This window comes from Corvus moneduloides, chromosome 24, assembly GCF_009650955.1.
Source record: "Corvus moneduloides isolate bCorMon1 chromosome 24, bCorMon1.pri, whole genome shotgun sequence".
Classification (NCBI taxonomy): Eukaryota; Metazoa; Chordata; class Aves; order Passeriformes; family Corvidae; genus Corvus; species Corvus moneduloides.
In genome coordinates, this window is record NC_045499.1 from 7,177,979 (window position 1) to 7,205,325 (window position 27,347).

General features: G+C 44.7%; 1 protein-coding gene across 1 annotated transcript; it reads left to right on the forward strand.

The window, feature by feature from the left end:
- The first annotated feature begins 873 nt into the window (after positions 1 to 873).
- LRIG2 (leucine rich repeats and immunoglobulin like domains 2) lies at positions 874 to 27,347 on the forward strand. Its single transcript, XM_032132932.1, is given in 20 exon segments — positions 874 to 1,122; positions 7,931 to 8,002; positions 8,498 to 8,572; positions 9,069 to 9,203; positions 9,738 to 9,881; positions 10,012 to 10,155; positions 10,907 to 11,050; positions 11,284 to 11,427; positions 14,134 to 14,214; positions 15,045 to 15,116; positions 15,256 to 15,324; positions 16,724 to 16,887; positions 18,164 to 18,484; positions 19,606 to 19,887; positions 21,149 to 21,598; positions 22,070 to 22,219; positions 23,131 to 23,300; positions 23,302 to 23,346; positions 23,348 to 23,411; positions 24,319 to 27,347. Coding segments are annotated over 18 exon segments (2,877 nt in total). The 5' UTR covers positions 874 to 1,122; positions 7,931 to 8,002; positions 8,498 to 8,501; the 3' UTR covers positions 24,546 to 27,347.

Consider the following 27,347-nt stretch of genomic DNA (forward strand, 5'->3'; position numbering starts at 1 on the left):
TTGGACTCGATGAACCTGGAGGTCTTTTCCAACCTAAATGGCTATGGCAGTGGGATGTGGGAGCAGCCTGAGACCCCGAGGAGGACATGAATGGGATGGAGGGGCTGCAGAGGGCACACAGTGCTAGGCACACAACCAGTGGTTTCGTCTGTGCCCAGGTGTTGGTAGCCGGGCTGGGCGCTGGTGGTGCCCGGGTGTGATCCAGGTGAAGCCTTGCAGGTCTGTGTGCCCTCATGCCGGCTGTGGGAGCCCAGACCCAGGCCATAGTGCCAGTGGAGCGGCACAGCCTTGGGGCCACTGCCTGTGAGGAGACACCTCAGCACAGGTGCACAGCAGCAGGGACAGGATGACACCCTGATGGCAGCAGCTGGTTCGTGGGGACACAGGATCACAGAATGGGTCAACTTGGAAGGGACAACAGTGGATCATCTGACCCCTCCCTGCCGACGCCGACACCCATTGACAGAACAAGCTGACGTTGCAAACGGACGAAACAAAGCTCCTAAACAGCCCCACCCTCACCATCTGCAAGCTGAGGTTTGCCATTGGGGCTGACAAGCCCCACCCTCTCCTGGCCCCGCCCCTTACACCTGCGAACTGAAGTTGTGCGTGGGGAGGGACTTGTGGCGGCATCTCGCACTGTTGGTCCTGCCCCTCGCTGCCTGCAGGCCGACGGCGCGGTCAGGGCTGGGGCTCCGCCCCTTCTCGCCCTGCCCGGGGGGCTCCGCGCTGCGGGTGCCGGCGGTGCTGGGCGGGGCCACCCCGAGCCCCCGTCCTCCCTGGCCCTGCCTGCAGTCGGCGTGGCCCCGCCCCTCGCCGCTTGCGCGCTGCGGTGGCTCCGGGCGGGGCGGCGCGGCCGGGCCGGGGGATGCGGGGAGCGGGGCCGGCCGTGCGGTCCGCCCGTGGGGCGCTGCCGCGGGCCCCGCTGCCGGTGCTGCTGCCGGTGCTGCTGCTAGCCCTGCTGCTGGCGGCGGCAGCGCTGTGTGCGCGGGCGGGAGCCGCCGAGCCCTGCGGCGCGCCCTGCTCGTGCCGCCGCGGCCTGCTGGACTGCAGCCGGCAGCGCCTGCCCAGCGGGCCGGGCCCGCGGAGGATCCCGCCGCTGCCCGCCGGCACCACGGGGCTGTGAGTGAGCGCGGCGGGGCTGCGGGGCCGAACGGGCGGCGGGCTGTGCGCAGGCCTCGGCTTAGCGGAGGCGGGAGATGCGGGCCCGGGGCCCGGCGGCGGGGGCGGTGCGAGGCCCTGGCTGAACGGGCGGCAGGGTTCGGGGCTCGGTGTCCTGATCTCTCTCTATATAACTCCCTGACAGGAGGGTGCAGCCAGGTGGGGGTCGGGCTCTGCTCCCAAGTAACAAACGATAAAACAGGAAGACATCGTCTTAAGCTGCGCCAGGGAAGGTTCGACATCTGGAGGAATTTCTTCACAGCAGGGGTGATTAGACATTGGAAGGGGCTGCCTAGGGAGGTGGTGGGGTCCCAATCCCTGGAGGCGTTTAAGGAACGATTGGACGTGGCACTCGGTGCCATGGTGTGATTGACAAGGTGGTGTTTGGTCATAGGTTGGACTCAATGATCTTGGAGGCTTTTTCCAACCTAATTAATTCTGTGATTTTGTCCGCGGGGTGTTCGCACGGAGCCCGGAGCGCTGCGGGCAGAGCGGCCTCGGCAGTGGTGCCTGGCTCTCAGGGGCAGCGGCCGGGCAAAGCAGCTGCAGCGGCGCCGTGGAGAGAAGGAGGGTCTAGCCCCGAAGGCTCCGTATGCCGGGGTCCCAGGGCGTAGTTTCACGCTTGTCTTGCCCTACTCTGTGATGGCAACAAGTGAGAGGAGGGTGGAGCGCAGGCAGGTTGTGGTTAGTAAGTCACTTATTAATGCTGTTCGGTCCAGGACTTAAAGCTGTTTCAAGTCAGGCTTTGGGACATTGTCTTTTAGGATTGTGCTTGGAAGTGTTCCTTCAAGCAACAGCCTCAGCCGTGTTGTGGTACTTCCTGTTGCTTCTGGTTTCGTCTGCATCCCACTACTGCTGTGCAACTCAGTGGTACTCTCCTTTTCCCTCAGTTAAACCATTGTGGACGCCCCGTGACATTTGCTGCCATTGTTTTTCTAAAGAAATCCCACAAAGCAGTTCAGAGCCACCCTTAGTCTCTGCTTCCAAGTGTTCAATACGACAATGTGCTAAACAGTGTTCACACAGGTCAAGCCTTTGTCCTTTCTTGAGTTTTGCTGTCACAGTCACTGTTGCTTTTGTCACCTTTGGCTACAGCATATTTGGGTGGAAGAGGTGCTGGGATATGAGGGAGATGAAAACGTGCTTCTCTGCACAGAGTTTAGTTCCTCTTGGAGTTATCAACCTTCCTAGTTGATAAAAATGACATTATTCCAGACCAAGAGAAAATTAAGCCTGTTGGGAAGGTACTATAAACATACAGACCGCTGGAGTTAACTCCAGGAATTCCTTTAGCAGGACTCAAGAGTCTGATCTGCGTTCAAAACTGGACATGTCACCTTCTTGCTCCTTATGAGATTCTGTAGTTCTCTCCTTTTTCTGCACAATCAGCAGTTGCAAATGTTTAAGAGAAAGCATGTGTTTCAGCTTAGAAATACAACAACTTGTGTGTGAAACCTTTGGTGTTTAGAGAGGTACAAAGATACTGTAACTTGTTAGGGAAGTTGTCAGTGTCTGGGAAAGGGAGTTGGCAGTTCATCAAGAGGCTAATAAGCAAAATGATATCCATGCTGTTTGCAGAGCAAGTTTTCAAGCTTCAGCAAATACTTATATCTTTGTTCAAGCTGGTAGAGGGTGTATTGAAAGCTGCTTGGCACAAGGTGCAGTGGGAAGCAGCACAGCTGGCACTGTGCTGTGTTGTGCAATCTGACATGCTGTAAACAGTAATAAGGGGATCATAGACTGGTTTGGCCTGGAAGGGACCTAAAAGCTCATCTCATTCCACCCCCTGCCATGAGCAGGGACACCTTCCACTATCCCAGGTTGCTCCAAACTCTATCCAACCTGGCCTTGGACACCTCCAGGGATGGGGCAGCCACAGCTGCTCTGGGCAACCTGTGCCAGGGCCTCAGCACCCTCACAGCCAAGAATTCCTTCCCAATATCCCATCTATCCCTGTTCTCTGGCAGTGGGAAGCCATTCCCCCTCGTTCTGTCACTCCAGGTCCTTGTCCAGAGTCCCTCTCCAACTCTCTTGTAGCCCCTTTAGGCACTGGAAGGGGCTCTAAAGTCTCCCTGGAGCCTTCTCTTCTCCAGGCTGAACACCCTCAGCTCTCCTATCCTGTCTCCAGAGCAGAGGGGCTCCAGCCCTTGGAGCATCTCTGTGACCTCCTCTGGACTTGCTCTGACAGCTCCACGTCCTCCTGATGTCAGCTTCCCCCAGGGTGGGAGGCAGCTCTGCAGGTGGGGGTCTCATTTGAGTGGGGCAGAGGAGAAGAATCCCCCCCTGCCACTGCTCACGCTGGGGGATCAGCCAGGACTTGGGGCCCGGGGGGGGCAGTTTCAGGGCTGCAGATGCACATTGCTGTTGAGCTGCTCATCCACCAACATCCCCAAGTCCTTCCCAGAGCTGCTCTCAATCCATTCTGTGTCTATTGTGACTTTCAGGATTTTGGCACATGAAGCATGGGTGATGGTTTTTTTCTCTAGGACTACTCTAGCAGTTCTGAGTCTAAATGAGCTTTAATGTTTACCAGCTGTTTAAAATTAATAAAAGCCTAATTTTTCTCACATGATCAAGTCCCTGATGTGCTTTTCTCTATTAGTTCTGTGATAGCATTTCAACTGTCATTGAGGACTAAAAATTTGTCCTTTTCCTAACTCTCAAATTACTTGCAGGTGGTGCTTCCAGTGTGTGTGTGTGTGTGTGTGCAGGTTGGTTTTATTTTCACATTTTGTTTTTCATCAAGCCAGGAGAGCAGAACTTGGTTTTTATAAGTACTCAGGTGACTGTAACTTCATTTTTCCTCTGAAGTTATGTATGTTTTGTGGCTAACCTGGTGGGTGATGAAAAGGGTTGTGAAGTTAAGGAGTTAGGAAATATTTTTTTATATGTCTGCCTCTTAACATTAGTTTCTTTAGAGCAAGGAATGCCAGCCCTGTGTGAAGGGTAGCTGTGTGTAGGGGCAGAGGGAAGCACAATGCTGGTGGTCGCTACCTCCAGTCCCATAGTAGTAAGCGTGTTTATATATCCTGGTAGTCAGAGAGACGATGAATAAAAGTAGTTCAGGTATCAGTTAATGAGTTCAGCAAGTTCCATTCGCAGTAGGTTTTTTGGGTGAGCTCGACCGGCTGTCTGCATTCTGCATCAACACCTCTACAGTGCCACTGTATGCTCAGCTTGGCTGAATTAAGATCAATCTTTATCATCCATGATCAGTTTGGTATGTGTGTTCTGTTTTATTTGCTTAAGAGATGAGTATCACTTAAGCTCAAAATGAATGTTTAGATTATGTTATATACAATACCAGATGAATCTCTCAAATACAAATTTTGCATGTTTGCTCTGTGTTCTGCACAGCTTGGGCCTCCCAGTTACAGTGCAAAGGCTGCTTAAAGGATGGGGTTCTTTGATTTTGGCTTTTCCAGAGCAAGGGAATTGCGTCTGGTTCTCCAGGATAGCAGGAATCTTAGCTGTGTGATTGAATGATCTCTAAACACAGAAAATCAGCCAGTGTATTTCATTCTGTATTTTGTGATCAGCTGCTCTCTTTGAAAAAGAAAAGCATCAGTAACAGAATGTAGATATAAATAGTGTCAGAACCAGTTTAAATATCAACTATACCAAACTTCTTGAAAGAGGACTTATTGTAGTGAATACTGTGTTGTAGTCCAAATCTGAGTAATAACAGAAAAATACTTTCCTGTGCTTTCTGAATTAAAATCTTAATTTCTAACTTAGTAATTAGACAGTAGGCTTCTGGAGGGGATAGCTGGATGTTAATACGTCCTCATCACCCGGGCCCCATGGCTGTCAGTGTTTAAGAGGCATTTGGACAGTGTCCTGAATAATTTCAACTTTTGGTCAGGCAGGTGGACTAGAAGGTTGTTGTAGGTCCCCTACCCAACTAAAGTATTCTATGATATTCTTCCTGAAAGCCTTAGAAAAGTCAAGTTTCAGTATTCTTTGCATATTAATCTTGCTCCAAAATCTGTGTTAGTGCCTGCTAGCTGTTGCCTTGACACACAGGGTGGTCTGGCTCCGAACCCATGGCCCTGGTTCGCTCATCAGTGGGAGTATCTGCACACCTTGAGGGGTGCGTTGTTATCTTCCATGTCCGCTGTCTCCTTCTGCTGTGTGTTGTGCACTGGTTCTTTGGAAACAGCGTGGCTGAGTACTTCCCGCTCTGGTTAAACCCACTGCTCCAAGATTAGACTGTTCAGCACTGGCTGGGTGCCTGCATGTTTGAAAAGTCCAGGAAAGTCTACTGCTGGGATATGGAATCATCTGTCCCTCCACCTGACTATGCCAGGCTCCTGTGGATGCCCAGAGGTTGGGGCTGAGCTGGGTTCAGGGGAATCTGGGCAGCTGGAGAGGGTGTCTTGAGCATTCAGCCCCCTGAGGTGGGAAGCCTGCTGAGGAGCACTTGTTCATACTTGGTTGTTTTTTGTGTTTTTCCTAGCATTTAGGGCTGGCTTAATTACCACGTGCACTGAGGAAGCAGAGCTGCAGAACAGTTCTGCAACTGGCTGCAGTTGTTCTCTTGGTTCCTTTTCTTTTTGTTTCCAAACGCACTTGCTGCTCTATCCGTATAATTTGCATCTTGATGTAATTAAAAGAATACCTTAGTAAATGCCTGACTTGCCGTGACACCCAGGATTTTAATAATTCAATGCTAGAATGGAATCTTTATGCTGAACCTGAGTGGAAGTCAACAACAAATAGCCTGTCAGTTGTCAGTCCTTGCTGTCACTTAGTAGGTTTTGGTCTTACAGATGAAAAATAGTCTGCCAGAGCTCAAGGAATGTTTGGACAATGCTCTCAGGCACATGGTGGAATTTTGGGGCTGACCTGTGCTGGGCCAGGAGTTGGACTCAATGATTCTTGTACGATCAAGTTTGGCCCTCGGTGTATTTGCAGTCAAGCACCAGGCCCAAAGGTATTGCAAGAATAGAGGAGTGTGTGGGTGCTGTGGCTGTCCAAACCTGGTCGTCAATGGAAATATTTTTAAACTATCTCATTTACATTTAATATTCATTTTAACAGATAAATGGTAGTTTTGGTTGCAAAGTGTGATTTTGTCTCCTGCGTCAGCATAGCTGCTGCCTGCCTGATAATATTAAAACTAACCATAATAAATACGTACCATGTTACTGCAGCAATGATGAAAGAGGATCAGTGATACAGGACCTTACCAGAGGAGCTCATAGGGAGTGGAACAGCTTTGCTGAAAATAGCTTGTTATAGCTCTTTCCTTGATGTCAGAATTGGAAATGGGGAGGGAAACGTGATGCTTTGCTGCCAGGCTGGAACAACTAGCTGGCATAGAATACCCTGAGCTAGAAGAGACCCATGAGAATCATCGAGTCTAACTCCCAGCCCTGCACAGGACACCCCAAAAATCTCACCCTATGCCCAAGAACGTTGTCCAAATGCTCCTTGAGCTCTAGCAGCCTTGGGGCCCTGACCACTCCCCTGGGGGACCTGTTCAGTGCCCAACCAGTCTCTGGGGGAAGAACCTTTTCCTGATACCCAACCTAACCCTCCTCTGACACAGCTCCAGCCGTTCCCTTGGGTCTTGTCACTGTTCCGAGAGAGCAGAGATCAGAGCTGCCCCTTGGGAGGAAGCTGCAGACCCCAGTGAGTCCTGACCTCAATCTCTTCTTCTCCAGGTTAAACAAGCCAAGTGACCTCAGCCACTCCTTGTATGGCCCCTTTAGGCCCTTCACCATCTTCATAGCTCAGACATAAGCTGTGTCCAGTTATTCCTGCACTTACCAACAGATTTCCAGCTGTGGTGAGGGCACCAGTCGCATTCTGCAAGCATAGTGGCAGTGTCAGGCCTGTTCAGGCACAACAACTCAGGCTCTTGGCGTGAGCTTTGGGTGATTCACCTCTGTGCTGGACTTCTGCCAGCAAAATGTCACACAGATGGGTTGGTTTCACCTTTTGGACTGACGTCTGCCTGTCCTGGTGTGGCTGTGACCATGTTTCCATCAGACCTGATGGTTTTTGTTCCTTCTTTGACTCATGTCATGGACTAGGGGCAGCCTGTGCTCAGAAATGGACCCATCTGTTGCATTTATGCATCAAGTCCAAGGCAGAAGTAAAATACTGTGTAAAGTTACAGCAATGGGAATAGCACCAACACCTAGTGGGAGCATTAAAGCTGGATTTAACGACTCTTGCTCATTGAAAGAGTCCAACTCCTGCATTTGATTCTTATAAGTAAAACCAACTGGTGCTAAGGCATCTATCTGTAAGATTCCCAGCCTCAGGGTTCTCTCCCCTCCAGCTTGTTTGGGAATTGTGTGTATGTTGTTCCTTTAGAATAAGCCTGCCTTGGCTAGTCAGCGTCTTCAGAAAGCTGAGAAAATGGGGATCATGCTACAGGAAGCAGTTCAATAATGGGCATTTTATAAGAAATTACTCTCACGTCCCTACAAAGTTTTTCCTTCTTGCAGTGGACAAGTGTTGTTAATAAAGCACTGGGTTAAAGGAAAAATTCTCTGGTCAGGTACAATCTTCCTTTCAAGAAGCTTTAACAAAAAGTTTTTTGATTCAAACAGAGAAATTGAACTGTTTAGGCTTTTATTGTGAGTGAGCACTAGAACAAGCTCTTTTCTTTAGTGAAGGAGCAATTGTATAATATACATAAATACAGTTTAAAACTTGAGATTGAGTAAAGCACACATGTTTTGGGTTTGTTGTTTTTGTTGTTGTTTTTTTTTATTATTCCAGGAGCTAAATAACTTTTCTTTCTGTTCTCTAGGGATTTAAGTCATAATCATTTATTATCATCCAACTGGAGCATTGATTTGTCTGTCCATACTCTCCAAGAAGTGTAAGTTGTTTTTTATGAGGATAAATTCTAAAGATATCCTACCTAATTGTAATTAGAATGTTTCATTGCGCGTCAAGATACTTGGTCTGACTTGCAGACTATATTCAGTGTAAATTAATTAAAAATGGGTGCTCCATGTTGGCAGCGCATTTCATGTATAAAACTGTTGTGTTGGGAGCAGAAATCTTTCTCATGAAAGATCAGAAGACCAATATTTTTAAAGAGAAACAAGGTGTATTTGTTTTGCTTATAGCTGATTTTAAATGAAAGAGAAGTAATAGTATCCATGAAAATGAGAAAAGCTAGCATGTTTCACTGTTCAAATTGTTCAAATTATTAGTATTTAAGCTCTTGGGGAATCTTTTTTGTCAACTACTAAGTATTACTAATACAGTAAAATTGTCAAATGCATTGATATTAATTATTTCTTCTGTGTACAGAAGGGTTTTTCTCCTCTTTGAAGTGTCAGTAATTTTTTTTTGCCCTCTATTTAAGGAAAATGAATTACAATGAGCTAAGTGAAATTCCGTATTTTGGAGAAACAACTTCCAATATAACTCTCCTCTCATTGTAAGTAATAGCTCATCTGCCTTTTTCTTGTTTAACACATGGGAGAACCATGTTAGAGTTCTGCTATCAAATTGTAGGAAAACATCTTTTTTCTTGAACTACTGGTCATGTAAAGTGTGTCAGGGAATATGTAAGCACTCTTTAAAGAAATACAAATCAGTTAAACAATCAGGTCACCCTAGTTTACCAATAAAATCCAGTCAACCAAGGCAGGCAGCTTTGAAGGGGAGAGATTCAGTCCAGGAATGACACCTCCCACAAGGACCAGCTCATCTATACGCCTCAGAATTTGAATCTGTTTGTATCTCAAGGTGGCAAATAACTCTCGGATTTGCGGTTTTGCTTTAGGAATTAACACATTTGGAAGCATGTGGTGTACGTCCCATTCAGGAGACTCACTAGTACTGTTGGTATACAGAATCCTATTGCTGTTTCAGCTGTGCAACTGGAAGGATGAGACGTTGTGATAATCATATTTATTGCTGATCTTTTTCAGGGTGCACAATACCATTCCAGAAATAAATGCTGAGCAACTCCAGGTCTACCTTTCATTGGAAAATCTAGATCTTAGTTCTAATCTTATCTCAGAAATTAAAGCCTCTTCCTTTCCACGAATGCAATTGAAGTACCTGTAAGTATGAGTGATGTACCATCTCTGGGATTCCTGGCTCTACAATGATAATGTTGGAGACCTCATTTTCTCTTAAGTTAGTGTCTTAAAGTCAGCATTCTTACAGAGCTTTGAGCTGGTAGCAGTACTTAATGGAGCTACAGATGTCCTTGAAATGAAATAGTTTTCATACCAATCTGTATTGCATTTTCCCAAATAACATGGAAAACAGCAACTGCTGTTGTCAGAGTGCAGGTGCATAAGCCATCAGGGACAGGGAATAATTTCTGCCCTGTTTGAGTAGATCACTGTGGACATTGTGTTAACCACATCTAACTGAAACATGGATGTGCAGTAAAAATCAACTCCTCCCTCTGATTCCTTTGGGAAAAAGGATTTAGCTTGGTATCCCAGAATTCACATTTCTCATGTGACTTCACAAGGGTCTTGGATTCTGTTAATCAGTGGTTGCTCTGAGGTGCTTGTGCTATTGTGTTCATCAAATTCTCTATGTTCTGAAAGGCCTCTTTCCCTCTTCCTTTCTTCCTTTCTTAGGAATCTGAGTAACAACAGAATAACTACTCTAGAAGCAGGTTGCCTTGATAACTTATCTAGCTCACTAATGGTGATAAAACTGAACAGAAATAGGATTAGTATGATTCCACCAAAGATCTTCAGGTTGCCTCACGTGCAGTTTCTGTAAGTAACAGTCTTGAAAACATCAGAACAACATTTACAGCTGAGCTGTTAATCTCAGCATGTTCTTGACCTTCACACAGTGGTGCTTGTTGCAAGGTGTCTTAATATTTGAATGTCATCTTTATAAAAGGGAACTGAAAAGGAACCGGATTAAAATAGTGGAAAGTCTTACATTCCAAGGACTGGAATCCTTAAAATCCTTGAAAATGCAGCGCAATGGGATTAGCAGACTAATGGATGGAGCATTCTTTGGCCTGGGTAATATAGAGGAATTGTGAGTATGCCTGGTTGTGGAATTTTTTTAGCAAAAAGAAAATGGCTCTGGAGAGTTGTGTCCTGTATGGCTTCCCTTACCTCAAGGCTGTGCTGAGATATTGGTGAAATCATAGGAAAAGAGCATTTTCCCATTATTTTTATGTCATGTCTGGTTACTTCAGAAGTGGAAAGATACCCTTCCCCATTCCTGGAAGTGTTCAAGGCCAAGCTGAATAGGGCTTGGAACAGCCTGGTTTAGTGGAAGGTGTCCCTGCCCATGGCAGGGAGTTGGAACTGGACGATCTTTGAGGTCCCTTCCAACACAAACCAGTCTTGTGATTCCATTATATTGGTCCTCTTTCCAGCTTCTTCCCACATGGTGATCAAGAACGTTTGCCTCTGTAGTTGCTTTTTGCTGGTTTTCATTTGCAGTCCCCATAACGTGGGGTTGTTCTTTCCTCCGTGACTTTGACAGCGTGAACACAAGGATGTGTGATGCAATTTTAGCAAAAAGCTTCTTTTTTAAAAAGTTGGTTTTGAGAATAGAAATTATAGTTTTGTTTCTCCCTGCAGCTGGTGTTGAGTTACTCAGTTCTTCGTATTCTTTAGTTCACTCTTTTTATTTCAATGGGGTTGAAACAATCATGCATTGTGTGTTGTCTAAGGCTTAAACTTAGTAAATAATTTTGAGATCCACAGGGTGAAATTTTGTAAATAGGTGTTTCACTGATTATCTCTTTGGCAAATGTTTTTTCCTTCTAATTCATTAGAGAACTGGAACATAATAACTTAACAGAAGTAAACAAGGGCTGGCTGTATGGGCTGCGGACATTGCAACAACTCTATGTTAGCCAGAATGCCATCACCAGGATCAGCCCAGATGCATGGGAATTCTGCCAAAGACTTGCTGAGCTGTAAGTCCTGGGCTGGTATTCATTGGGGATTGTTGAAATGTTGCAATTACTGATTGGCAAGAATGAATTACCGAAGGAAGTACTCCATTTCCTTGCTAGGCCCATGGTAATGCTGTGTTTTACTTACAAGTATTCTGTTAGAGAAATTGAAACACAATAGTTAATCGAGTCAGATAGTATCTTAATAAATAACCCTCCTGCTTACCTTTAAAGTGTATGTTGAATGTTTCCAGAGACTTGTCATACAATCAGCTCACTCGCCTCAAGGAATCTGCCTTCGTGGGACTTGGCTTATTGGAGAAGCTAAACCTGGGTGACAATCGCATCAGTCACATTGCCGATGGTGTCTTTAGAGGTCTGACAAATCTTCAAACCTTGTAAGTACAGAAAACTTCAAATGGACATTTCATTTTAATGCAATTTCAGATTGAGTGGAGCTTTTGGAAGTAGAGGCAATGGATATTGCACTGTGGAAGTCTGAGATCATTGTTGGTGCTGTTCTGCCTGCAGGTGTGGTAGGGCTGATAATCTTTTGGCTTGATAAGATGACAGAATTCCAGCCCAGCTAAAACAAACCAACCACTCAATTTTAGTGGTGGTAAGAAACAGTGACTTGGTGACCTTGAGTGCTCAGATGTGTGTCCTGCCGGTTCTGAGAGATGTGGATGCCTTGTGTAAATGCCACTTGTAGAGCAAATAGCTTGAAGCTCTTTATTCCAGAGGGTTTCCTTAGGTTTGGAACCTCAGAAACCAAGGACTGAACTGTTTTGTGTTGTAGAAGGTGTGGTTTAGCCCATCCTGCTCATGTGCTGACCTCACAAACATAACAGGGGATGTCGAGTTGCTCCTTGCTGTTGAAGGCACAGCTTTGCACTTGCCAGGACCTTTCGTGGCAGATCTTGGATATTTCTGAAAAGACCCAGTCCTGTCCCAAGTAGATGTGAACAGTTGTAATTACACTAAACAACAGTACTTGAGAAGGGAGTGAAAGTTTGTAACCCCTCTGTCACCTCATTAAATAAATGCTTAAATAAGCAAACTCACCAGAGAGATTTATGTAAGCAGTCATATTCTGTTAACCTTAATGCAACCTTTTAATGAAATAATTAAACCTGATTTCTTAGACTTAGAGTACCATGAAGAAGAACAAGAGCAGATTAATTAGTAGGTTTTCCTGGGCTCTCAGGGGTGTCAACAGCGAGGGCCTGGCCCTTTGCTTTGGGGCTGGAATGGGCAGGATGGAGGATGTGGAGTGGTGATTAACAAGGCTCCAAGCATTAGTGCCCAGCCAGGCATGAGGAGCCAATTCCTCTCTCACACAATGAGGGGCTTTTCTTTTGGACTGCTCACTCGTTTTGCTGAGTGGTCTGAGTAGTGGAGTGTAAAAATACTTCAAAAAACAAGAGATCCCGTGTGGTTTTAGTTCCATTGTTGGTTGTGTGCTGGTTGTTTGGCGCTACGGCTGTGGTGTAAATATTTCTGTATGTTCAGCTCCTGCCACTCTGCAGTGTAGGAGAATAAACTGTAAAACTGTACACTAACTGCAAGTTAGGATTACAGATGTATCTAAAAATAGCACTGAAGTTTGGAAGTTTTACATATTACCACATCATTTACTTCATGATACTGTGAGCAGTTTGGCATTTATATTCTCCAGCACTCACAGTCTAACATTCTGAAGCAGACCTTGAGATAATTCTAGAAATGTATTTTAAATCACAAGAATTAGCAACTTGGAAATAAATTTGGCATATTATTCATCTAGTCATTATTAGTTCAGCTCCATGTTGGGTACCTTAGCTCGAATAATTTTCGAACAGGAAAAGATTTGATGTGAACAAGTTTCAAGGCCATATTTGTTTAGACCTTGTGATGCGTGAAATATGAAATTCTTTTATTTTTGTCCTAAACTTGGAAGTGTATAAATACAAATTGTGGAAGTGACAGCTGTGTATGGTTTTAACAAGACTTCTATATTTCAAAGTAAGAAAAATAAGAAAACAGTGTGTTGCCAGTGATGGTATCCTGGAGGTTGATCCCGGTCTCTTCCACGATGGTGTTCTACACAGTTTGCAGTCTCACATACGGGAAAGTAGATACTTCATTTTTCCCTCATTAGCACAGGGAAAGAAGTGTTTATATGAGTGATATATACAGTTGCCTGTGTAGGCAGCTAGTTTTATGTCAGTTGACTCATTTGGAAGCTTTGTCTAGCTTCTAGTTGCATAGAATATCTGGTAGAGCACAGTGCAGACTATATATATATATTTTATATATATATATATATTTTATATATATATATATATATATGTAATATATATATATATATAAAATATATATATATTTCCTTTAAACACACTCCTCTTTGTGCATGGTGGTATCAACACAGATGCTCTTGCCTCAGTCCATGCCATTCAGGCTAAAAATGCAAGTTAATTTATTTCATCTTCTCTCTAAAAAGCGTTTAATCCTCTCCAAGCTGTATTGCTCTGTTGCTTTTGCTTTTTGGACCTCTCTTCTCCATGAGAGGTAGAAGTGCTGTGCTGAGGTCAGTCGGAAATCCCATTAGCTGATAACGAGATTTGTGAGCAGAATATCAACTTCATTTTGAAAATCCACCATGGTGCGCCTGGCAGGCCTGTGCTGTAACCTGGGTGTAATCCCTTAATATGCTAATGCTGGTATAAGCCTGTTACTCATGAAGATTAATGCTGCTGGTATATTGGTTAATTCCCTTACATGAACCAACTTGCTTCAGGAGCCTCTCCCAGCTCCTGGCAAATAGTCCATCACATGACAAGTGCTGGTCAGACCGGGGCTTTCCATAAATGCCACATCAAGAAGTTGTGCTGCAGAATTTGTTTGTGGTTCTGGCTGCAGCACTTACCATGAACAGTTTTCCCTGTTGCACTTCTGAAGTAAGAAATTCATCTCCTGACAAGCTTAGTTTTCTAAAAGATTTGAGACCTTCCAGGTGATGCTGTGCTAGAGCCCCATACCTGGCCTGTCTTCCTCAGCTCACCACTAGCCCTGGTCACAGTGATGTTCCAAGGCTTCTTTCTAAGAAATGTCTTCTCCTGCAGGGACTTGCGGAACAATGAGATCTCCTGGGCCATAGAAGATGCAAATGAAGCTTTTGTGGGACTCAGCAGGCTGGATAAACTGTATGTATAACTAACTAGGGGAATGACAGCACTTCCCAGGCATGCAGAGAGGGAGAGTACAAAATATTAAGTAATTGTAAATCAATGACATGAGGCAGAAAGCCTTTCTCACAGTGTTGCCACTTGTGTGCCACAACCTCTTGATATAGTCCTGGGTTCCTTGTTCAGGAGCATCGGATCCATGCAGCACTGGATTTCCTTACAGCACCAAATTGATGAGATTAAGCATAAATATTTGACTGCATTTATAATTGAATACCTCACTCCCTCTGTGTGATGATTGTCACTTTTTGTGCTTCTTTGGTTTGGGTGAGAGTTACTGCGTATCAAAAAAACAGCCCCAAAACACAAAGTATTTTTGAGCAAATTTGAAACACTATTACATTAACAAACTTTTCAATACTTAGACTGTGCACTTTCCATCCAGTGCCGCGTGCTTTGTAGGCAGCTCCATCCTGTGTAGTCACAAATGTTGCTTATAACAAATGGCCTGGTGTGAGGGTGCAGTCCGGGAACTTGTGTGGTGGTAGCAGGTTGGTCTTAGGAAGTTACTGCTTCACTCCCAAGTTCTACTTAGTGCTGTTTCATCCTCCTGACTTAAGTTATCTTCTGACACATTTCTAGCCCAAATCTCTAAGTTGAAAATAGAAAAGAAACTCTGTTCTCTGGAAAATTATTTGAGCCTTTAAGCTAAGAAAAGTAGTATTTAATCCTTTATCTCAGCTAGAATTAGAAAAAAAATGTAGTTAAGCATCATAGGGAACTTCTTTTGGGTCTTGTTTGTGAACTCATATTGACATTCAGACTGGTTTCTGGGCCTTTGTTTTCAGAATCTTGCAAGGAAACCAAATTAAGTCAATTACCAAAAAAGCATTCTCTGGTCTTGAAGGACTTGAACATCTGTAAGTATTTTAATTCGTAAAACTCCTAATTATTTGCCAACTTCAGTCTTGTGTTCTCTGTCATATTTTCAAGAATTTAACTGAAGGCAGCATATGAAATCACACTGACTCGTTATTGTGCTCTTTGCTTAACTTACAGAGATTTAAGCAACAATGCAATAATGTCCATCCAAGAAAATGCCTTTGCTCAGGCTCAGCTGAAGGAGCTGTAAGTTCATGACAATTATTTAGAGATTCTTTACAAGCCCTGCCTTGGAAAGAATCCTTCAGCCATTGTAGGGTTGGTTGAAGTTGTCTGAAGTGTGTCTGCTTTCATTATGAAATATTTGCAGCAATGCTGGTAAATTATCAACTCAAAGTTGGTGGCAGTATATTTAGATTTAAGGTTTGATAAAATCTTCACCTGCATTTCCTTAGTTGCAATTAGTAGGAGTTAATTTTTTTCTTGCCATACAATTAAGCTTTTCCTATCCTATGATTTTGCAGCAAGCTCAGCACTGCATGTAGGCAGTGAACAAAAGAATTCGTCAGGAACCTCTCAGGGGATTAGCAAACCCTGTGTTTTTTCTTCCTGTTTTTGCGGGCTAGGGAAAGGTTTTAAAATTCACAGCTAGACAAGAGTTTTTATGTGCTCAGTAGATGTTTAAGCCGATAGGGTCTCTTGTAGTCTTCAGACATCTGAAGTAGTAAAATGTGAAATGACCTTCACACCCAAGACTAATTCTACTGTAATGCAGTCCTTTCTGTGAGATAAAGTCTCTGACTGTTGTGTAATCCGGTCTAAAACTGCTATTCCATTAATTAACCTTGGCCAGATGAACTTAGTCTGCGAGATCTGCCAGTGTGAGGAGACAATTTCAGATGTTAAAGACTTCTGTTGCCTTCTCTGATGTATTTTAAAAGTGATGAGTCATTGATATGTACAGGCAAAAAGCAGGATGGAATCCTGGCTTGTTTGGGACCTCTCTTCTCCCATTACTGGAGTCCTCTTAGAACAGATCAGTTCTTGTTAAATGCTGGAGTGTCTCAAGTCAGTCATACACATACATAATATTTAGGAGACTTTGAAAGCAGGTGGTAGGAAAGAAGAGACCCATCATTGTTTCCTGTTGGTAGTTTTTCTGTGGAGCAGAGAAAATGAGCTGCAGTTGATACCTGTATGAAACAAATCACTTTTGGCCTTAAATATTTATCAGCTGGCATTAAAATGAGAATTGAGGCCTCTGCTCATTTCGTAATGGCAGGTGTGTTTAGTTTGAAACATGGAGCTGGTCTGCAGTGTTATGTTCCTTTTAATTGCTTTAAAGAGGGATGAGATAATTGTAAAGACAGGCTTAGTGGTTTTGGGATGGTTTTTTTAGAAGTTGAAACTCTACGTTTATATTCTCCAGGATTAAAATGAAATGCAAGATTTTAATGCTGACATAGAGGGACCGATTCTAGCATAAGTAGCTAAGATTCTGTAATAACTACCCATATGTGTAAAACAGTACTGTAAATCTGATGTTTCTGTATGTATATGCTTTAAATTGCTTTGCTACGTGAAATCACACGTACACATGTGAAATAAACTTCACTCACCCTTTTGTTTTGCCCTGTTTCTGCAGAGCGTTGAACACAAGCAGTTTGCTTTGCGATTGCCAGTTGAAATGGCTGCCCCAGTGGCTCAGTGAGAGCCATTTACTGCAGGCTGTAAATGTCACCTGTGCTCACCCTGAGTGGTTGGCAGGACAAAGCCTTCTCAGTGTGGACCCCGATGACTTTGTCTGTGGTTTGTATTTTTAGTGACTTTTGATACAAAAACACAGTAACACAAGTCTTGTAGCTGAAATCAAGCTGTAATGCTGGGGAGGTACTTGGTCCTGGCCATGGTGCCCGTGTGTGCCCATGTACATCACTGAGTCTGCTCTGAGTTTGGGGTTTAGTTCTGCATCTCTTCGCTCTGTTTTGTGGTGCTTGAGCACTGAAGTTAACCCAAGGGAGTAGTGTGGTTGAGACCGCATTGGTTTTTATATTTAGCTTACTGTTAAAAATGGATTATGCTTCCATTCTCCCTGCTTATGTCTACCTTTAGCTTTGCGAGGCCTGTTTTGACACTTCCTTCCTGGTTCCTGCCCATACCAGCAGAATATTGTAGAATCATAAAATGGTTTGGGTTGGAAGGGACCTTAAAGATCATTCAGTTCCACCCCCTGCCATAGACAGGGACACCTTCCACAAGACCAGGTTGCTCCAAGCCCTGTCCAACCTGGCCATGAGCTCTTCCAGGGATGGGGCAGCCACAGCTTTGCTGGGCAAAAATTAGAGTAGTTCAAGCTCGGGCACATTTTCTGGTGCTCCATATCTGTGATGTTTATGGTGGTCTCAAACTCTGCCCAGAGCCTGGGTGAAGTCTGTGGCAGGCCTGGAATTAGTCTGATGTTCCCTTTTCCTGGTGAGCAGTCTTATAACAGTTATTTGTTTATATGCAATTCTTTCATTGCTTTGGTGGCAAAGGCTACAATAATTATCATGTAGGTGCAAGCACCCACTTCTCCACTCCAGTCCCACCATGGTGGCGTGTGACAGAGCTCTGTGTGTGTCTATGACAGTGTCTTTGCTGAAGTAATGGATATGGAAGTCACGTCCATTGAGTGGGATGAGATGGTGAACTGCCAGCTCTTTATGCTTTGTACTTGTAGAACTTGAAGGCTCTTCAGGATATTTAAACTATCTGAAAGTAAGTTTCAGTCCTTCATAAAATGGCCTGGCTCTTCAGCTGAGCAGGACTTTTGAGTGTGATCTAAATATAGCAAGTTTCAGACAGTTGGACAAAAGGCAGGGCTGCTCAGCACTGCACTTCCACACTGATTGTTTTCAATGCTGATTCTTCTGCCTCTTTCACAGCTTGATTTCCAGCTCAAAACAACTGAACTTGTGCACCTCAAGCAGGACATCTGTTCCCAAAGTTTTGGTTTTGCTTACATTGTGTTTTGAGTGAGTTTTCTTGCAATATTAGTTCAACTTTAAGACATTAAAGTAGCTAATCTTGGTGCTTTTCTTTTCAGATAATTTCCCCAAACCGCAGATCAGAGTCCACCCAGAGACCACAGTAGCCCTGCGAGGCACAAACGTGACCCTGATGTGCACTGCTGTGAGCAGCAGTGATTCACCCATGGCCACAGCCTGGCGCAAAGACAGCGAGGTCCTCTATGATGCAGAGGTTGAGAATTTTGTCAGGTACCAGCAGCAAAGCGGGGAGGTGCTGGAATACACCACTGTCCTGCACCTCTTCAATGTGAATTTCACTGATGAAGGGAAATACCAGTGCATTGTCACCAATTACTTTGGCTCCAATTATTCCAACAAAGCCAAGCTGACTGTCAATGGTAAGTGACAATGGTAAAAAAGGAGAAGCACTCTGAACATAAAACTTCATTTAAGTAGCTACAAGTTTGTTTTTCACTAAAGCTGGGCCAAAATAGTCTTGCAGATCTCAATGGGGTTTAGAAGTATCACACACATTATAAAGCTGGAAAGAAGTGATTTTTCTTCTTCTTTGTTTTTGTTTGGGCTTTTTTGTTTTTGGTTTTTTTTGTGGATGAAAAGCCTCTATTCACTTTTTGAAAGTGGTTTCAAAGTGGCAGTTATCTCCCATGCTTTAGTAGAATACAATTAGTTGTTCATCTAGTTAATTGGAGGTGGAATTCTTTAAACTAAAAGCTCCCTCTACTGTCTCCTCAGAACTCAGCACCTTTCCCACATGTTTGTAAAACTGGGGAAGACTCATCTGAAAATAAGTGGCAAAAACTCTGAGAAGTCAAAAGCGAAGTCCTTTTTTTATTTTTAGCCATCCTTGTTCCATTTATTTTGAGGGAAGGGGAGGTACAAAGACAATATTCATATCAGTCAGCAGACCACTCATCCCCACAGTACCTCAGAGCAGAGGTGATGAGGTGGAAGCTTACCTTCCCTGTTTGCAAGAAAGAAAAACATGGCAAAAACTTTTCCCTCTATTCTTCCTGCGAGAAATCATCTTCTTCACATCATTTTAGAGGAACTTAATGGCTTTAAACTGAAATAGAGTAGGTTCATATTGGATATTAGGAAGAAATTTCTCCCTGTGAGGGTGGCGAGACCCTGGCACAGGGTGCCCAGAGAAGCTGTGGCTGCCCCATCCCTGGAAGTGTTCCGTGCCAGGTTGGACGGGGCTTGGAGCAACCTGGGATAGTGGAAGGTGTCCCTGCCCATGGGCATGTATTGTCTTTAGTGTCCCTTCCAACTCAAAGCATTCCGTGATTCTATGAACACTGTACATACTGTATTTAAATTTTGGAAGAAAGGCTCTTAGAAATAATCACTGAAAAATTACGCAGTTCTTCAGAAGAATCTGCCCCCCTCTCTTACGGAGTGTTTCAGATATGTTTTCGAATTTTCTCTCTGCTGTGAAGCTTTTGCAGCATTTTACCTGATACTGAAAATGCTGAATCTATGTCCCCCTTTCATCCAGAGCTCCCATCTTTCCTGAAAACCCCCATGGATCTCACTATCCGCACCGGGGCAATGGCCCGGCTGGAGTGTGCTGCTGAGGGCCACCCCCCTCCACAGATCTCCTGGCAGAAAGATGGTGGCACAGACTTCCCTGCTGCAAGAGAGAGGAGGATGCACGTCATGCCTGAGGACGATGTGTTCTTCATTGCAAATGTGAAGATGGAAGACATGGGGATCTACAGCTGCATGGCCCAGAACATTGCAGGGGGACTCTCGGCCAATGCTACCCTGACTGTGCTGGGTAAGTGTGACTGGCCTTTGCTGGCAGATGGATCCCTGCACATCTGCAGTGGAAGTGTAGCTTAGCTGTAAGTAACAAGTTGAAATTGTGGAGAACGAAGTTAAAATGCAAAGAGCAGCACTTGGTGTGATGTTTACACAGTGAAGCTTTAGAAGCTGAGTTGCAGAGCTGCCCGTTGGAGTTAGTGTGATCTTTGCAGGGAGCTGAGGGGCATATCTCAGTCCAGCAGTGTAGATTAGGCAAGGAATTTGTGTTGCCTTAGAGCAAATTTTGTCACAGGTAACAAACTTGCCACCAAGAAGACCAGTGGGATCTTGGGATGCACGAGGAAGAGCATTGCCAGCAGGTCAGGGAGGTGATCCTGCCCCTCTGCTCAGCCCTAGTGAGGCACATCTGGAGTGCTGTGTCCTGTTCTGGGCTCTTCAGGACAAGAGGGCCCAGAGTTCCTGGAGCAAGTCCAGCAGAGGCTATGGAGATCATGAAGGAACTGGAGCATCACTCTTACAAGGAAATGGTGAATGGTTGGACTTGATAATCTTAGAGGCCTTTTCCAACCTAAATGATTTCATGATTCTATGAAAGGCTGAGGGAACTGGGGCTGTTCATCCCCGAGAAAAGACGGCTGAGAGGGGCCCTTATCAATGTCTATCCATGCCTGCAGGGAGGGGTTAGAGGATGGACCTGGCTGTGCTTGGTGATGCTCAGCAATGGGACAAGAAGCCATGGGCAGAAACTGATGCACAGCAAGTTCTGCATGAATGTGAGGAAGAACTTCCTTACCATGTGGGAGCAGACTGCCCAGAGAGGAGGGTGTGGAGTCTCCCTCACTGGAGATGTTCCAGAACTGTCTGGATGCAATCCTGTCCCATGTGCCCTGGGATGACCCTGCTTGAGCAGGGAGGTGGGACCAGATGACCCACTATGGTCCCTTGCAAGCTGACCCATCCTGTGAACTGTGCTGAGTAATAATGGAAGGTCAGTTCCTTCCAGAGTGCAGCGTTTTTTGAAGACACTGACTTTTAACATTATGGCCAAATTTAGAATTGGACTGGCACAGATTTCCCAAAGCAACTGCGCCTGCCCCATCCCTGGAAGTGCTCGAGGCACTTGGATGGGGCTTGGAGCAACCTGGTCTAGTGGAAGGTGTCCCCGTCTATGGCAGGGGATGGGACAGGATGATCTTAAAGGTCCCTTCCAACCAAATGATTATAGGATTCCATGATTCTTTGAAGTTATCTTACAATTTCACTTTTTGTCCCAGAAACTCCTTCCTTCATGAGGCCCCTGGAGGACAGGACAGTGACCCGAGGTGAAACTGCTGTCCTGCAGTGCATAGCTGGTGGCAGTCCTGCCCCTCGCCTCAACTGGACCAAGGACGATGGTCCCTTGACAGTCACCGAGCGGCATTTCTTCGCTGCAGCAAATCAGCTCCTCATCATAGTGGATGCAGGACTGGAGGATGCTGGGAAGTACACTTGCATCATGTCCAACACGCTGGGCACTGAGCGTGGCCATATTTACCTAAATGTCCTGGCTTCCCCCAACTGTGATTCTTCCCAGAGTGCCATTGTCCATGAGGAGGACGGCTGGACAACAGTAGGGATCGTGATTATCGTTGTTGTGTGTTGTGTGGTGGGAACGTCCTTGGTGTGGGTTATTGTCATCTACCACATGAGGAGGAGGAATGAAGATTACAGCATCACTAACACAGGTTAAGTGTAAAATCAACAGTCTCTGGTCCTGTTTTTATTTCAAAACACTTGAAATTTCTGGATTTCATTACAAATCGATACAAAAGAACTGAAGATTTCCTTCCAAAATCCCTTCAGGGATTTGCTCAAATTCTTCCATTGCAGAGGTTCTTTTAAATGCCAGAAGTGTGCTGATTCTATTCCTTATACACTAGATTTGCCCTACATTGAGGGAAAACAGTGAAGTTCAGAAGTAAATATTTGAATAAACTTAGAAATATTTTCAGGGTCTGGAATAATAGCTGTAAATTTTCTTTCTGGCCCTGTCAACTTTGAACTGGCCAGCCAGATTCGTAATTACTGAGGTAGAAAAAAGATACCTACATGTGATTTGAAATTCTGGATGTTCTTGTTAATGTGGGGAATAGTGCTGGTAATACCTTGAAATCTTCACACTGTTTAACGTTGCCAATGTTAATTCTGCCTTGCAGAGGAGATGAACCTACCTGCTGACATTCCCAGCTACCTGTCCTCCCAAGGGACACTGTCTGATCCCCAGGAAGGCTACAGTAACTTGGAGGCAGGGAGCCATCAGCAGCTGATGCCTCCAGCTGGCAGCTACGTGCACAAAGGCACAGATGGTAAGCAAAGCCCTCAGGTGTGTTACCAGTGCCTCAGCAGGATGCCAATGCACAGTCTCATCCTCACAGCTAAAGTGTCAAGATAGATCTTTATCCTGTTTCTTTCCTTTGGTATCTCAAGAGCCCAGGCAGAAGAGGTGGAAATAGATTTTGCTTGGAAGATGACTAGCTGTGCCTCCTGTCCTTGGTATAAAAGTCCTGCTTCTGCCAGACATCTAGCTGGCTTGTTACAAGCATAACTAAGGGGTCTGCACTATTTCCCTACCTTGTTTGGACAATTTTCTGGTTTCTCGTGTCACTGAGCTTACAGAGATGCTTTCTTTGCCATCAAAATGCTGAGGACTCATCACTCATTATATAGCCTGGCTTGAAAATTGATCCTCAGTGTAAGTTTTTCACACCTATCCATGACCCCTCCAGTCCAGTCCCACTGCATTAGAGTCTGTCTCAGGAAGGGATTGAGAAGCAGCTCGTCTCAGGAAGGAGTAGAGAAACAGCTCATCTCAGTGACCAGTTTATCATCAGCTCTGATGTGTGTGAGCATGCAGGGACAAGTCAAGTCCAAGATGGATGTGGGCAGGTATCCCGGTTTAATCCCAAGGCTGTTTCAGCCTGGTGCCCAAGCTGGCTGGACCTGCATAGAGCTCTTTTGCCCATGAAATAGGGGAACATGTCCATGGTTCCCCTGGTCAGCTTCAGAAAGGCACTGCTGTGGAGAATTTGGGTGGGGGGAGTCTGGGGGGTTTCTCATGTGACCTCTCAAGCCGAGTACTCTGTTACTCCCTTAATTGTAAAAAGACCCTTCAATTTGTGCTGCTGTAATAAATGATCATACCAGGACATAAAGCCTATGGAAATCTGGCATCCTCATCCTTTTTGAGAGTATTTTATTTTTCTGTTGTGTTCATCAGGTGTTGCAGCACCATTAGTGATCTGCTCAGATTGTTATGACAATGCCAACATCTACTCCCGGACCCGAGAGTACTGTCCCTATGCCCTCATCACTGAGGAGGACCCCCTGGATCAGACACTCCCGAATCTCATGGTGCAGATGCCCAAGGAAACGTACACAGCACGCACCCCAGAAGGAAAGCAGTGCTCTGGATAATCTCTTAGCAGACAGAGACAGTGCCTGTCTTCCTTACCAGCCAATGACAAAAAAGTGATAAGAAAATCTCCCAGCAGATTATTGGTGAGTGTCCACTTTTCCTTTTGTTGCTTTGTATTCCCTGATAAGTTTGACTTTCGTTGTGCTGCCCTTCACTATTGACACACAGCTAATCTTTCAAGTGCCAGTAGTTTGTGGAGTAACTCGAGTTTATTAACCACTTGTTCTCCAAATACCCATGTTGCATCAGCAAACAACAGCTTTCATCCAGTACCTGAGATTGAAGAGGGTGATGTTAAAAAGATGGAATTTCTTAATTTGCAGGTTTAAGTTTGTAGAATGTGAGCCTTTGCTTATACTGCAAGGGCATGTGTTAACCGAAAGTTGGAGCTTCACATAAGAAATTCAAATAGCCTTTCTGTTTGAGCTGGCCTGAAGTTCAAAGAACTCCCTAAATTGGTTATTTTTCTGTTGACTTTCTTCCAGATCACCTTTTTAAAAATTCACTCTGAAGCCCTGTGTGTTTCTGGTTACTGTAAGAGATTGCTGGAAATGGAGAGCATCCAGTAAAATATACTCTCAAAAACAGAGAAAATCATCTTGGAACAATTGTTACTGCCGAGTCACAGAGCTCAAATCTATTTAAAATCCGAGTGTGACTGATCTCTGCTCTCTGTGAGCAGTTGACAGTACCCAATGGAACAGGCTGGAGCATGTGTCAGGGAAGTTTGGATTGGGTATCAGGAAAAGGTTCTTCCTCCAGAGGGTGGTCGGACACTGAACAGGCTCCTCAGGGAATGGTTATGACCCCAAGGCTGCCAGAGCTTGAAAGGTGTTTGGACAATGCTCTCAGGCACAGGGTGGAATTTGTTGAGGTGTCGGTGCAGGGCTGGGAGTTGTACTCGATGATCCTTGAGGGTCCCTTCCAAGTTAGGATATTCCTTGATTCTATCAACTTTCTCCCGTTCATCTTCTAATTTTTATCCCTCAGAGCCCTTCCAGGTTCCTCTGTGGGGAGGCAGCAAAGACCTGGCTTGCTCTCACCCGCAGTTCCTGCACCATCCATTGGCCCATGAGGCCCCGCAGCGGCTCCGGGGCGACGGTGTCACCAACAGTGACCGGGACCAGGCATCGCCCAGACCGTGCCACAGGCTACGGGAGCAGAATTTTGATTTTAACAGGACACGGAACATTCATGACCACAATGAAACCACATAAAACACTCACAGAGCCTTGAAAGCAAATCCAGATTGACTGACTGTATTTACTACCTCAGGACTAACCCTAAGGCCAAAGATGCTCGTGTCTGTGTCTGCAGTTACTGAACAGTCAGACTCTCTTGGAGGAGGTGACACATGCCCTTTCTTCTGCGATTTCTTCATTGGAAAATGGGAATGTGCACCAGAGAACACGTGGATAATTAGTGCCATCTACAAAAATAGCATTAAAACGTGGATTGTGTGATGCTGGAAGCAGCCTTTGTGGTGGTGCATGCTTTGGAAAGCTCTCAAGAACGTGTGTAGCTATTTCACAGTGCTTTGTCTGCTTGGGAACAAACCATCAGGGCCTCCTCATGGAATTCCCCAGGAACTGTAAGCATAAAACTCTTGGCCAGCTTTTTCTTCCTTAGACTGTTGGCAGGTGTCTGTTACCAGTGTAAGTTTGGGGCTTGTTTTCTTCAATGAATAATGGACTCTAGTTGTAAATAAACTCACATTTATAAATATTTTGTATACCCTAAGCATATAAACGTGTTGGCTGCAATGTAAATTATTTTTTATTATGCCAAAGTATGAATCATACTGTTAGTCTTGACAGCTGTGTATTAAGCCATATGGGGAGCTTGGGGGGACCGAAAGCTTGTTTGTGAGGGAATAGAGCTGTCTTTGTTTTGAAAAGAAGTGCATTTACTTATAGATATGTGGTAGAACTGTGATACTGATGAATTTCATTGTTGCCTACAACTGTGTGCCTGGCTGCAAGCTGATCCATTTCATGACATTAGCAGAATTTCAAGGTTTATCTAAGCTTTTCTCTTTTAAAAACCCCTTAATATTGTGTATGTTGAGAGGGTTTCCATATTTTTCCTAGCTGACAGTTAAGTGAACTTTTAAAAAGAATGTTGTGATGAAAAGCATGAGGTAAATTGGGAGAGCACTTGAAAAATACTTATTTCTTCTGCATAGCCAAAGTCATGCGGAGTTTAAAACATTGCTCCTTTTCTGTTGTAAAATGTCAGGCTAAATTGTTGAACTAATAGTTCCCTTAAATCTTAGTGTGGCCAAAATGTTTAAATATTTGACAGGTGGGAAATTAGGCAACGCAGGGAACCCCTCACTACTGAAAAATCTTGCTGAGACAGAGGAAGTTCCAGTGAGATGTGCCTGACAAAATGAGGAAGAACAATGACATTATGAAGACTCCCTGAAAAATTCTTTCTTTTGGGAAAATGCCCCTTTTTGTAGAAGGTGTTAAAAGACTCCTCAGGGATGGGTTTTCAGCAGGTACATTGTGCTCTGTGGTCATGCCCTCAGAGTGAGGTGCTTCCTTCGTGGTCACTGCTGCCTGCTTTGGAGCTGTAGGATTTGTACCCAAATAAAACCATCTGTGTGGTATTTTTGTAACAACTGAGACCCCTTTTTGGCCCAGCTCTGTGGTAGGTATGTGAGAATTCCCATTGATCCATTCCTGGACTGAAGGGTTTGTGACTCAAGTGACAGGTGTAGTTGTGCAGAATCACAGCTGAATTTAGAAACTCCGGTGAAGTATTTGAGTAAATGAGTGGGGAAACACTGGGCATAATGATGCTTTTCCCACAGCTCTTTGGACAGGAATAATAGTCAATTCTTTGCAAATGAGCAAGTACTTTCAAGGGCTCTTCCCATGCTCTCAAAGCCCGTGTGGCTGCTTTGGTAGCCAGCAGCTTTAGTGAGAAGGGGATCCAATTGACCTTTACCTTTGGGTAAAATAGAGAGAAACACAGGTGTGTAAATTTTTGGATTCTGACAGGTGAAATGCTTTAATACAATTAAAAAAAAAAAAAAAGAATCTTAAGTTAACTTCTTTCTGGTTTTATTTCCTTCAGGCTTTTCCTTCCCAGACAGCATTTAAGGCACAGTGCTTATTCTGGATCCGAAGTGATCCCTGCTGCAGGGACCCAGCACTGTCAGTTTAAATCCAGATGAGAAAGGTCATGTCATGAAACTATGACAGCAGCAAAGCCTTATCCTTTTGGGTTGCTCTCTCAGCTGGTCACTCAGGCTACTGGGACAGGGTGCTGCTGGCATGTGCAATTCCCAGGAGTGAGAGAACAGCATCCCTGCTGCTGGCAAATGCTTGTTTCTTTTTCTTTCGTTCCCCTTTCTCTTTGGAGGAGCTGAGCTCACACAGATCTGTCATAGTGCAGCTGGCAGTGTCCAGACCCTGGGAGTACTTGAGGTACGACTCCCTGGAACAAGGGAATTCCCATTAAGTCAGTGAGACCTGCTTGGCCTGGACCAGGGCTTTAAAATCACTGCTGTCTGCACCAGGACTGTGCTGGCTGTCAGAGAGTACAGCTAAAGCTGCTCCAATTTCTGTGAGAGAGTGGCCTATAAAAGTTGCCATCCTGAATTAAGACATTTACATCCTTCCATAAGCATTTAAAGTCCATAAGCTGGTTGTAAATAGCTGATGCTTGTAAGTAGATGACAATTTGCTGCACTGTGGAAAAACTTCTTTGGTAGACTTGGAGGAAAAAAAATCATGTGTGTTGTCTTTCCCCTTTGCAGAGGGGACAGAGTGGCCTTTCTTTTTTCCGTAAAAACAAGCCATTTCCTCAATCAATGCCAAAGCACTACCGGTACAGGAACTGAGGGTTCAGAAGGCAGCAAGAGCAAAGCTGCTTCTCTTCCCTCTTGCTATTTCCTAGTGTCTATTTATATTTTTTTCACATCAGAATGTATATTTTGTATAGCGTATGTAATATATGTTTGTCTATTGTAACATACGTCAAATCAATAAAATGCTGTACACATTGAG